The following is an 11459-nucleotide window of genomic DNA, read 5'->3' as shown; positions in this document are numbered from 1 at the left end:
GGGAAGGACGAGGAGGGAGTAACAGGCCAGGGAAAGCAACCAGGATGGAGCTGGGGCCCGGTGAGCGGGAGGAAGGGAGGCTGGTCGTGGCTGTGTGCTCAGCAATAGGAAATGCTTTATTAGCTGGGAGTGGTGGAGAGAAGCCAGGCAGGAAGAGGCAGTAATAAGAAACATTTTTTTGACTTCTCCCACATCCAGACCACAGAGCAGCTGCCAAGCGGCTGCGTTGGACAGCGGGGTCGCCAAGCCGGGCCCCTGCAGCCAGGGGAAGGGTGACAATCCCTCCCCCAGCGGGACGGACACGGCCGTGAGAGCCCCTCGGTGGCAGGATGGGTGGTGGCAGGGGAGCAGATCCATGAAGATCCTCAGAGTTGGGGCTCAGGAGCAAAGCTGCCCCGGCTGAGGCGGATCCAGGAGCGGGATCGTGGCCGGGAGAGCCCCGCCGGGGCCGGGCAGTGCCGTGGGCTCCCGCAGGACCTGGATGCTGGAGGTGAGTGGGGAAGAGACACGTGCTCCTGGGGTCTGGGGCTGCACCCAGCTCAGGGCTTCCCTCCTGACTGACCCCCAAAATCAGGATTTGGCCCCATTTCCTTTGTGTTCCATGGGATGGCAGTGTTGACATCAGGGCTAGAGAGGCTGGAATTTGGGCCAGGGGCACAAATCAGGGCTCACATCAGTGTGGGGGTAGCAGGATCTGTCCCCAGGTCCTTGCTAAAGAGCTGAAATAATAAGTAACTGCAGCGGAAAGGCTGGGATTGACGTGGGAAATGGGGAATTTGGGTGTATTTTGAAAAGGAATGGGGAAAAATGGGGGAAGGTGGACAGCTCTGCTGGCGAGGGCTGCAGTGGGCTCCAGCAGCACTGAATGTGCCACCCCCAGTGCTCCCCTGCTGCACAGCCGAATTCCAGGTCTCTCAGAGGGCAGGGAAGACCCAAATGGTCACTAAAGAGGCTCCATCTCCAAAACCGAGTGAGGAGAGCCCCACCATGGAGCTCCTTCCCAGTGCTGGCACCGGAGCCCTCTGAGAGGCCGGGACAGCCACGCTGCCCTGTCCCTGCTCTGCACGAGGAGCCACAGGCCATGCCATCCCTGCACCAGGGAGGACCTGAGCGCGTTTGGCCGCTCTCCTGAGCGCGTTTGGCCGCTCTCCTGAGCGCGTTTGGCCGCTCTCTTTGTGTGGTGCGCGTTCATGGAGTGGAAATGCCTGTCAGTGAGAGGGGCTGGGCTGGTGGGGTCTGCTGGAGGGTGAGCACAGCCTTGCTGCATCCGTGACCCACCTGCAGGAAAACCTCCACCTGTGCCTGAAACCAGGCTGGAGCCTGCCTTGGGGTCTGTGGCAAAGCTGCTGGCAGCTCTGCCCTGGTGTCCATGCAGTCCTTCACCCCTGCAGCTGGCACAAGCCTGGCTGGCACCGGCGCTGGCAGCGGCACGAGGGGCTGGGCTGTGTGTGACTCCCTGTGAAAAGGCAGCACAGGGAACTGAGCCCTGGGCCACATCCCGTGGCTAAACCCCCTGTCAGCAGCAGAAACTGCAGGGCAAGGAGGAAGAGCTGGGATTGAGCCTGGCCAAGCTGCCCTGGTAGGAGCAGGGAGCCCTGAACCACCCCGCACACCCCGAGGGCTGTGCCCGGCCACCCTTCCCTGGACTCCTCTTGTCTTCTGCTCCGTTTTCCCTTTGCTTTTCCCTCCAGGGGGGTGATGGGGAAATTCCCCTTCCCCGGGGTTTGCTCCAGACCCTCGAGCTGCAGCACAGCTGCCTCTTGCTCCCAGCCACTCCTGCCAGCACCCATGTCCCATCCCAGAGGTTTCCTGTGGGTTTTTTTTTTTTTTTTTCCTTCTCCTGATGCTACAAATCCCAGAGAATATAACACAGCACCCAGCCAGGCAGGGTAAGATGCTCTGGATGTCAGGAGGGCACGTGAGCTGCAGTTCCTGATGAGAAAGGAGGGAGGAAGGGACAGGGGTGGGTATGCCAGGAGTGGTTGGTGCCATTACTGAAGAACCTGGGATGTTTTTCCTGTGGGATGTCAGGAACAGCCCTGGATTAAGGTTTGCTCTCAGTAGCAACGACGATCCATGGGACGTTTCATATGCAGCAGAGTTTTGGGTGAGGCCCTGCCTGTTTTGTGTTTCATGGCAAATATCCTGCAGCTGTCTAACGGTTCAGGATTTTGGGGAAGTGGCTCCAGGGAAGGAATTCACCACCTGGGAGATTCAGCTTCCCTTTTAAATCATGCATCCTGGAGCTCTCAGGACTGCAAGAAGTGTGGTGCTGGTGGTCAGGAATCAGCAGCCCAGCTCCAGAGGGGTTGAGTTTTAAAATAAAGCAGATCCTGGCCCAGCTCTGGGGGAGTGGGGATTGTAAAACAAAGCAGATCCTGGCCCAGCGAGGGTCGGATGGATCAGCCTGGCATCACTCCTACACCGGGCACCAAGGACCTGCCCTCCACCCCCAGTGACCCCAGGATCTGCTCACTGTTTCCTCCCCTCGAGCCACAACCAAGTGAGTTATTTTGGGGAGGAAAAGCCCGATTTGCAGCACGGCTGGAGCCTGCCGGGGTCAGCCACGTCCGTGTGCGCTCCCGAGGGCCGGGCTTGCGTGACTCCGCTTCCCCATCAAGGCCAGAATCTAAACAATCTTGATTCCTGTCCCAGCAGCCCTGGGCTGGGCTCTTCAATTGCAGGAAACGGAGCCTTTGGCATGTTTATGTCGGGAACACGAAGAATGAGCTGAGGAGGGGCCGGGGCCTGCGGCCACGCAGCGAGGCGGGGGGCAGTGGGGGGATCCGTGTTTGCCTTGGCAGAAATGTCTCTTTCACAAGGAAGAAAAAAAAAAAAAAAAAAAAAGGAAGATTAAAAATAGCCAAACTTCCCCCAAAGGCTCAGCAAGGAATTTTTTGGCTGTCCCAGCACCTCTGTATGTGTCATTGATAAGCTCCACACAAAAGCACCCCCAGGACTGAGCCCCTGCCCGTGGCCAGCGGCGTGGGGCTGCACGTGGTGTGGGGGCTTTGGGCTCCATCCCACGGTCAGGTCTTCCCAAATCTGGGATCCCCAGCAGTGCCGTGGCATCACCAGGGCTGCCAAGCCCACAGGGGCTGTGTTTTTAGGGAGCAGGAGCCCTGGGAGCAGCGGGAAGTGCGGGTGTAGGGATCGCTGGCAGAAAGGAAGGAGCTTGGGCTGCATGGACGTGGCAAGGGCCTGGCTCCAGCACATTCCTGAGCGCTGTGGGGCCACGAGTGGTACCCCACGCCGTGGCAGGGAGGTCCCCCGAGCTTGGGAGGTCCCGGGATGTGTTCTCAGGAAGGGCTGTGCCCAGGATGTCCGGAGCCAAACTCCGCTGGAGCAGCACATCCCACCTCACTCTGTCTGTGCCTGCCCTCTGCCAGGCCCCCCTGCCTTCCCAAAGCCCCCACGGCTGGGGATGCGCCCTGGGGGTGCAGGGGCTGCTCTGACCGCTCCTCTCTCCGCAGGATGATGCCGTGCGGGGTTAGTGGCCGGGCGGTGCTGGCACTGATGACTGTGTCCCTCAGCTTCGCCGCCGGTGAGTGCCAAGGCAGTGGGGTGACAGCAGGTTGAAATAAACCCTCGGCTTTTCGGGAGCATCTCTGCCCAAAATGAAAGCCAGGGAGGAAGCTGGGCTCCTCAGGGACTGTGCTATGCCCCTGTGGTATGGCGACCCATCCCCCAGAGAGGATCTCAGCTTAATTAATTGTGGTTGATCAAGTGCTTTGCTGTCACCGGAGGGGAAAGGCTGGTACCAAATAGCGTGGGTTTTCCCAGGGGGGGTGATGATGATGATGATGATGATGATGATGATGGTGGTGGTGGTGGTGGTGGTAAGCAGGAGGAGCTGCTCAGCATCCCAGGGGAGCACCAGGTGACCTGGGGGCAGATCCAGGCTGGGTGCTCTTGCGGGGAGGTCCAGGATAATGTGGCTGTGCCAGGGAGGAGCAGCAGAGATAACTGGGGGGATGAGTCTCCACCGAGTCCCTGTCCTGCTCACGGGGCCACCAACCCCAAACTGGCCCCACCACCAGCCCACAGCGCTGGCACCAGGCAGCCTTTGGGGCAGGGGGCCAGGGAGTGCAGGATGGCCACCACAGGCATCCCCTTGCTGTCCCCTTGCTGTCCCCTCGCTGTCCCCTCACCACTGGATGCCTGGCCGCCCTCACGCTGAACTCACTGATTCCAGGAGGGATATTTTCTGTGCAAAAGGGCAGAGCTAAATTAGGAATTTGGGAGCGTGGCTGCCATCTGAGCCACTCTGGCACCATGGTGCCTTCGGGGGAGTCAGAAAAAACTCTGGGAAAGACCCTGGGTTTGGCACCCAGCTCCCAAAACACCCTCTGGGAAGGCACTGGCTGAGTTTGGGGCTTTTGATCTCACCCCAGGCTCCCATAGATCCGATGTCCCCAGGGATTTTGTGGGCAGGATGTGAATTGTGTGCTGTAAACCAGTGCATCCCAGTCAAGCCCAGCTGCTGGGCTGGATGCACAGTCCATCCCAAAGAGCCTCTTGGGGGTGTGGGAACAGGGCACCCCCAGGCTCAGGGCTGGGACTTGGAGCCCAGCTGGGAGCAGGTGATTTTCTGGGGGGTGTCAGGGTGGGCTCCTTGTTCTGAGCACTCACAGCAGCCTGCCCCTCCTTCTCTGATGGTCCCAGGCTGCCCATTCTCAACATTTGGTTCAGGAGTCTTTAGGAGAATGTCCCTGTCCCCAAAGCCACCAAAGCTCCCGGGTGGGCAGTGGGGTGACCCCATGGCACAACGTGTCCCCTCCTGGTGCCCGCAGAGGAGCTGCTGTGTGCCTGCGATGTGCCCCACTGCAGCCAGCCCAACTGCACGGGCAAGGTGTGCTTCGTCAGCAAGAGGAGGGAGGAGGGCACCATCACCCAGCACCGGGGCTGCTTCTCCCAGAACGTTCTGGAGCACTGCCACACGCCCGTCACGGAGCAGTACGGCATGAGGTGCTGCAACTTCCACATGTGCAACGCCGAGCTGGAGATCTTCCTGCAAGGTACACGGGCAAGGGGACAGGGGACGAGCTGCGCACGTGGCTGGAGAGGTGCTTGGGTCTCAAGATCGTCCCTGTCCTCACTCAGCACCTACAGAGCCACCAAGGTGTCCTCAGGTGTCCCTTCTTGGGCTGCGCCTGCAGAGCTGCCATCCGTGGGGTTGATCCCAATGCAGGGGCACTGTCCCCAGGTCCAAGCCCAAACCCCAGACCTCCACCCTTCCAGGTCCACCCTCACGCTTCCATCCCTCGTTTGCCCCACCCAGGAGAAGATGCCCTGGTAAAGACGCCTTCCCTACCCAACCTCCTCCTGATGATCTTCATCCCACTGCTCTCCCTCCTCATCCTCGCGGCACTCACGGCACTCTTCTGCTGGAAGGTGGCCCAGCACCGCCACAAGCACAGTGACTTTGGTGACACTGACCTCATGCTGAAGGCATCCATGATGGGAGACAGCACCTTAGAGGTGGGTGAGCTCCGTGAGGGACCCTAAATGTCCCCAAGGTGTGGGGGGATGGCCACCATGCTGACCCCGTGGCCACCCTGTTTGCACAGGACCTGCTGAACGATGACTGCACCACGGGCAGTGGTTCCGGGCTGCCTTTCCTTGTCCAGAGGACGGTGGCTCGGCAGATCACCCTCATGGAGTGCGTGGGTAAGGAGGCTGCCCCAGCCACCCCCAGCTGGTGCTGGAGTGATGGCACCACAGCCTCAAGCCCAGGAGGGGCTTGGACCCAGCCGTGTCAGCCAAAACCCAGCAGCAACCCCAAGTTCTTCCTCTGTCCTGCTGACTGGGGAGGGAGGGAGGGAGCAGCTGGGTGGGTGAGGGGATATTGGCCAAGGAACTGCTGCTCCATCGCTCTCCCACACGGGATCCAGGTGCTCACACTGGGCCCTGGGGGCACTGCGTGACACGCTGGCACGGCTGTGGCAGGTAAAGGGCGCTATGGTGAGGTGTGGCGAGGCGTGTGGCACGGGGAGAGCGTGGCTGTGAAGATCTTCTCCTCCCGGGACGAGCAGTCATGGTTCCGTGAGACAGAGATCTACAACACCGTCCTCCTTCGGCACGACAACATCCTGGGTGAGCGGGGGGCCAGGAGGGCTGGGGAAGAGGGGGCAGCTGTGGGGTGGGTCCATGATCCAGGTGTTTCCCAGATTCTGTGATCCCAGGTGTTTCCCAGGATCCCTGACCCCAGATGTTTCTCCCTGTCCCTGATCCCAGATGTTTCTCCCTGTCCCTGACCCTGATCCCAGGTGTTTCCCAGGTTCCTTGACCCCAGGTGTTTCTTAGGGTCCCTTATCCCAGGTGTTTCCCAGGATCCCAGGTGTTTCTCATTGTCCCTTATCCCAGGTGTTTCCCAGGTCCCTGACCCTAGGATTTTCTCCCTGTCCCTGATCCCAGGTGTTCCTCCCTGTCCCTGACCCCAGGTGATTCCCAGGGTCCCAGGATTTTCTCCCTGTCCCTGACCCCAGGTGTTTCTTAGGGTCCCTGATCCCAGGTGTTCCTCCCTGTCCCTGATCCCAGGAGTTTCTCCCTGTCCCTGACCCCAGGTGATTCCCAGGGTCCCAGGATTTTCTCCCTGTCCCTGACCCCAGGTGTTTCCCAGGTCCCTGACCCCAGGAGTTTCTCCCTGTTCCTGACCCCAGGTGTTTCCCAGGTCCCTGACCCCAGGAGTTTCTCCCTGTTCCTGACCCCAGGTGTTTCCCAGGGTCCCAGGTGTTCCTCCCTGTCCCTGATCCCAGGAGTTTCTCCCTGTCCCTGACCCCAGCTTCTTAGGGTCCCTGATCCCAGGTGTTCCTCCCTGTCCCTGACCCCAGGTGTTTCCCAGGTCCCTGACCCCAGGAGTTTCTCCCTGTCCCTGATCCCAGGTGTTCCTCCCTGTCCCTGACCCCAGCTGTTTCCCAGGTCCCTGACCCCAGGAGTTTCTCCCTGTCCAGGTTTCATCGCCTCTGACATGACGTCCAGGAACTCCAGCACGCAGCTCTGGCTCATCACCCACTACCATGAGAACGGCTCCCTCTATGACTACCTGCAGAGGACAGTCCTGGATGTGGACACCTGCCTGGGCTTGGCCTCCTCCATCATCTGTGGTCTCGTCCACCTCCACGTGGAGATTTTTGGCACGCAAGGCAAACCTGCCATCGCCCACCGTGACCTGAAAAGCAGGAACATCCTGGTGAAAAGCAACCGGCAGTGCTGCATCGCAGACCTGGGTGAGAAGGAGGGCTGGGATGTGGTGCCCCGGAGATGTGGCACTTAGGGGTGTGAAACCCCAGGGATGTGGTACCCAGGGCTGCAGCAGCACCCAAGGGTACCCAGGGGTGTGGTACCTCAGTGATGAGGTACCCCGGGGATGAGGTACCCCAGGGATGGGGTACCCCAGGGATGGGGTACCCCAGGGATGAGGTACCCCGGGGATGAGGTACCCCAGGGATGGGGTACACCAGGGATGTGGTACCCCAGGGATGGGGTACCCTGGGGATGTGGTACCCCGGGGAACAGGTACTCTGGGGATGTGGTACCCAGAAATGAGGTACCCCAGGGATGTGATACCCCGGGGATGGGGTACCCCAGGGATGGGGTACCCTGGGGATGTGGTACCCCGGGGATGAGGTACCCTGGGGATGTGGTACCCCAGGGATGAGATACCCCTGTGATGAGGTACCCCGGGGATGGGGTACCCCGGGGATGGGGTACCCCGGGGATGTGGTACCCCGGGGATGAGGTACCCTGGGGATGTGGCACCCCGGGGATGAGGTACCCCAGGGATGTGGTATCCTGGAGATGTGGTACCCCAGGGATGAGGTACCCTGGGGGTGTGGTACCCCAGGGATGTGGTATCCTGGAGATGTGGTACCCCAGGGATGAGGTACCCTGGGGATGTGGTACCCCAGGGATGAGGTACCCTGGGGATGTGGTACCCCGGGGATGAGGTACCCCAGGGATGTGGTATCCTGGAGATGTGGTACCCCAGGGATGAGGTACCCTGGGGATGTGGTACCCCAGGGATGAGGTACCCTGGGGATGTGGTACCCCGGGGATGAGGTATCCCAGGGATGTGGTACTTCAGTGATGAGGTACCCCGAGGCTGTGGAACCCCAGGGACATGGTGCTCTGGGGCTGTGGAACCCCACAGAGGTGATGCTCCAGGAATGTGGTACCCCAGGGATGTAACATTCCAGGGATGTGATGCTCCAGGGGGAAGGTGCCACAAGGATGTGGTGTCCTGGGGTTTTGGTACCTCAGGGATGTTGAGCCCCATGGATGCAGCACCAGCAGAGCACTGATCAGGACCGGAATCCCATTATTTTATAGGTGAATTGATGACCTTAGAAGTCATCCCAAATGACTCTATGACCTGTCCCCCCCAGGGCTGGCCGTCATGCACTCCCAGGGCAGCGACTACCTGGACATTGGCAACAACCCCCGGGTGGGCACCAAGCGCTACATGGCCCCGGAGGTGCTGAGCGAGCAGATCCGCACCGACTGCTTCGAGTCCTACAAGAAGACAGACATCTGGGCGTACGGGCTGGTGCTCTGGGAGATCACCCGGCGCACGGTGGTGAACGGTGAGCAGCTCCCGGCCGCCGGCTCCGCTCGCTCCCGGCTCCCCGCGACGCTCCGCGCCCGTTCCCTCCGTCCCTCCTTTTCTTGTTCCTTTTTTTTCCCCCTTTCCTTCGCCCAGAAGATTAGCTGTAAATTATAAACACTGTAATCTAGTGTCAGCACCCGGCTCCCTGATTAAAGGGCCCATTAGACTCAATCAGTGCTTTGTTTGTTCAGCGCTGATTAGAAAACAAGCACAAGCAGCTTCGAGCGCTGCCTGGAAAGCGGCCACGGCCGGGACCTCCGGCCGCCGGGTTTGGCTCGGGAACTCGGGACTGGGGCAAGGGGAAGGGTCCCCCCCGCGCTGGGCATGAGCCTAACTGGGGCTGGCCAGTGCTGCTCATCGCGGCAAAGTCCATTTAAACTTTAATTAAATGGTGGGCGCTGGCGGATGGGGCGGGAGGGTCCCCCCAGGCGAAGTCTGGCCGGGATAATCTCATTTATCTCCCCAGCGCTCCGTCAGATTACACATTTACTCCGAATTACCCCGGCCTTGCGTAGGAATGACATTCAGCCGGCTGGGGCTGGGTTTAACCCTTCCAGGATCCCTCACTCTCCAGGACAGCTTCAGGGGATCGGGGATGGGGAACTCCAGAGGACTCTGAGGTTTTGGGTCACCCCTTGGGGTGCAGGGAGCTGGTGGGGGCTCGAGGCTTCCCAGAGACATTAAATCCCACGGGGACAGGGACATATGCAAGCATTAAAGCGAGATTAGCTGGGCCAGCTGGCAGGCTGACCACCAGGTGCTGAGTGGAGGTGGCCACGGTGCCAAGGGTGCTGGAGCTGATGATATTCGTGGTGGGGCTGGTGCTGGACTGGTGCCAGGGCTGCACTTGGTGCTGGAGCCAGCGGTGGTGCCAGAGCCAGCTGCCACCGCCCCATGCGCCCAGGAGAGACACATCCCACCGGCAATGGTGCAGGGAGCGGCTCGGCTGTGCCGGGACCCTCCAGCGGCCCATGATGTGCAGGATGGGGGTGAACCCCTCGCTCTCCCCTGCCCTCACGCCACCCCCCTCTCGCAGGCATCGTGGAGGAGTACCGGCCGCCCTTCTTCGACGCCGTGCCCAGCGACCCCAGCTTCGAGGACATGAAGAAGGTGGTGTGTGTGGACCAGCAGACCCCCGTGATCCCCAACCGCCTCTTCTCCGACTCGGTGAGTCCCGGCGGACCGCCCCCATCCCACCCCTTTGCTACCCATTAAACCCTTCCGTTTATCCTTCTTTTTGTGCCTCCCCAGGTTCTGTCGGCGCTGGCGAAGGTCATGAAGGAGTGCTGGTACCAGAGCCCCTCGGCCCGTCTCACCGCCCTGCGCATTAAAAAGACGTTGAAGAAGCTGAGCAATTCCGTCGAGAAGCCAAAACTGGAGCAGTGAGGGCCGGGAACCGGACACCGGAGCCACTGACGGCTGCACCGGGGACGGGATGGCTCCGGTCACAGAGGGGATTTGCTCACAGCTCCTACCTCTCCCACTCCTCCTTCGAGCCGGTTGAATTTGCAAGCACGAAAAAAAATAGGAAAAAAAACCACCAAAGGAGGAATCTTCCACTCGGCCATAAAAATATCCCCTGGATCCGTCATCCGACACCGGCGCGTCTCGCCGTGCCGCCGGGGAAGGCAGCTGGTCGCCCACCCCGAGGGGCACCGATGGCAGAACCACCCCCTGCTGCACCCCCAGCCCTCGGGGCACCCACCCAGCGCCGGCTGTACCCGGCCGCGGAGCTGCCCGGGCAGGAGCTGCCCAGGCCTGCCCGCCCGGCGCTGGCAGCGGCAGCGCGGCAGGAATTCCCCGGCGGAGCCGCGGCGCGCCTCCCGCTAAAGGAGGGACGGGTTTTTTCTGGGAAAGGAAGGTCCAGGGGCAGCACCCCCCGGTTCTTCTGGGAAAGGAAGGTCCAAGGGCAGCACCCCCCTGGCTTTTCTGGGAAAGGAAGGTCCAAGGGCAGCAGCCCCTGGCTTTTCTGGGAAAGGAAGGTCCAAGGGCAGCGTCCCCCAGATCCGCACCCTGGATTGTGGAGATCCCAAAAATGAGGAGCTGCTGGCGTCCAGTGTGGTGTGAGGTCCCGTGGTGATCCTTCCTTGCCAAGCAGGCAGCATCCCCGTTGCCAAAGAAGTGCCCTTTTGGGTCTTTGCCAATATTTTGGTGTTTTCCGAGGTGTTTCGGCTTCATCCCGCGTTGCTCCTCGCCATCCCAAAATCCACCCCATGCTTGGAGATGTTTGGACATGACCAGGATGGGACGTTCAGCAGAACCAGCTTTGCCACATAACTATTTAATTATTAAGATTTAATATATTTAATAAAGTGTAAAGCTATTTTATCACCTAAGAGCTGCCCAACCTCCCATGCTGGGCACTGGGCACCACGGCAGGATGGGCCTGGGCACTCCTGCCTGGCTCAACTTACGGCTTCAGCTCCAAAATGTTCTCAGCACATCACAGCTGCCACCTTGGTCTGCGCCCAGTTAGAGACTGGGAGGAACTGGGCAGCAAAGGGCAGCTGCTGGTTTTGGGCAGGGCATGAGGTTATGGAGAGTCTTGGGTGCTTTAATCTGGGCTTGGAGTGAACAGCTTGGGGTGCCCTACCAGGGTTTGGGGTGCTCAGCCCGTGTTTTGGGGTGTTTTACCAGGATTTGGGATGCTCAGCCCACGGTTTGGGGTGTTCTACCAGGGTTTGGGATGTTCAGCCCATGGTTTGGGGTGTTCTACCAGGGTTTGGGATGTTCAGGCCATGGTTTGGGTTATTCTACCAGGGTTTGGGGTGCTCAGCCCATGGTTTGGGGTGTTCTACCAGGGTTTGGGATGCTCAGCCTGTGGTTTGGGGTGTTCTACCAGGGTTTGGGG

The 11459-nt window shown here is 60.3% G+C and overlaps 1 protein-coding gene across 2 annotated transcripts; it reads left to right on the top strand.

Moving 5' to 3' along the window:
* Positions 1–210: 210 nt before the first annotated feature.
* Positions 211–10299, top strand: ACVRL1 (activin A receptor like type 1). 2 transcript variants are annotated; one of them, XM_068212584.1, is made up of 10 exons: positions 211–490; positions 3474–3544; positions 4794–5018; positions 5282–5481; positions 5571–5670; positions 5950–6096; positions 6954–7229; positions 8388–8585; positions 9645–9775; positions 9860–10298. In XM_068212584.1, exons 2-10 carry the CDS (start codon positions 3475–3477, stop codon positions 9992–9994), a joined length of 1482 nt encoding a protein of 493 aa, XP_068068685.1. In that variant the 5' UTR covers positions 211–490; position 3474; the 3' UTR covers positions 9995–10298. The 2 variants fall into 2 exon arrangements, with proteins under 2 accessions (XP_068068685.1, XP_068068686.1); XM_068212585.1 differs by lacking the exon at positions 3474–3544 and having other exon boundaries at positions 277–490; positions 9860–10299.
* Positions 10300–11459: the final 1160 nt, after the last annotated feature.

The sequence above is a fragment of the Anomalospiza imberbis genome, chromosome 22 (assembly GCF_031753505.1).
Source record: "Anomalospiza imberbis isolate Cuckoo-Finch-1a 21T00152 chromosome 22, ASM3175350v1, whole genome shotgun sequence".
In the NCBI taxonomy this organism is placed as follows: Eukaryota; Metazoa; Chordata; class Aves; order Passeriformes; family Viduidae; genus Anomalospiza; species Anomalospiza imberbis.
The sequence above is the reverse complement of the archived record's forward strand: the minus strand, read 5'-3'. Positions and strand labels throughout refer to the sequence as shown.

Bases quoted from the DNA above. Each gene is read 5' to 3' on its own strand.
- ACVRL1 (XM_068212584.1), top strand. From the start codon at position 3,475: ATGATGCCGTGCGGGGTTAGTGGCCGGGCGGTGCTGGCACTGATGACT. The intron at 5,482-5,570 runs GTGGGTGAGCTC...CTGTTTGCACAG, and splicing joins TGGGAGACAGCACCTTAGAG to GACCTGCTGAACGATGACTG. The intron at 8,586-9,644 runs GTGAGCAGCTCC...CCCCTCTCGCAG, and splicing joins CCGGCGCACGGTGGTGAACG to GCATCGTGGAGGAGTACCGG.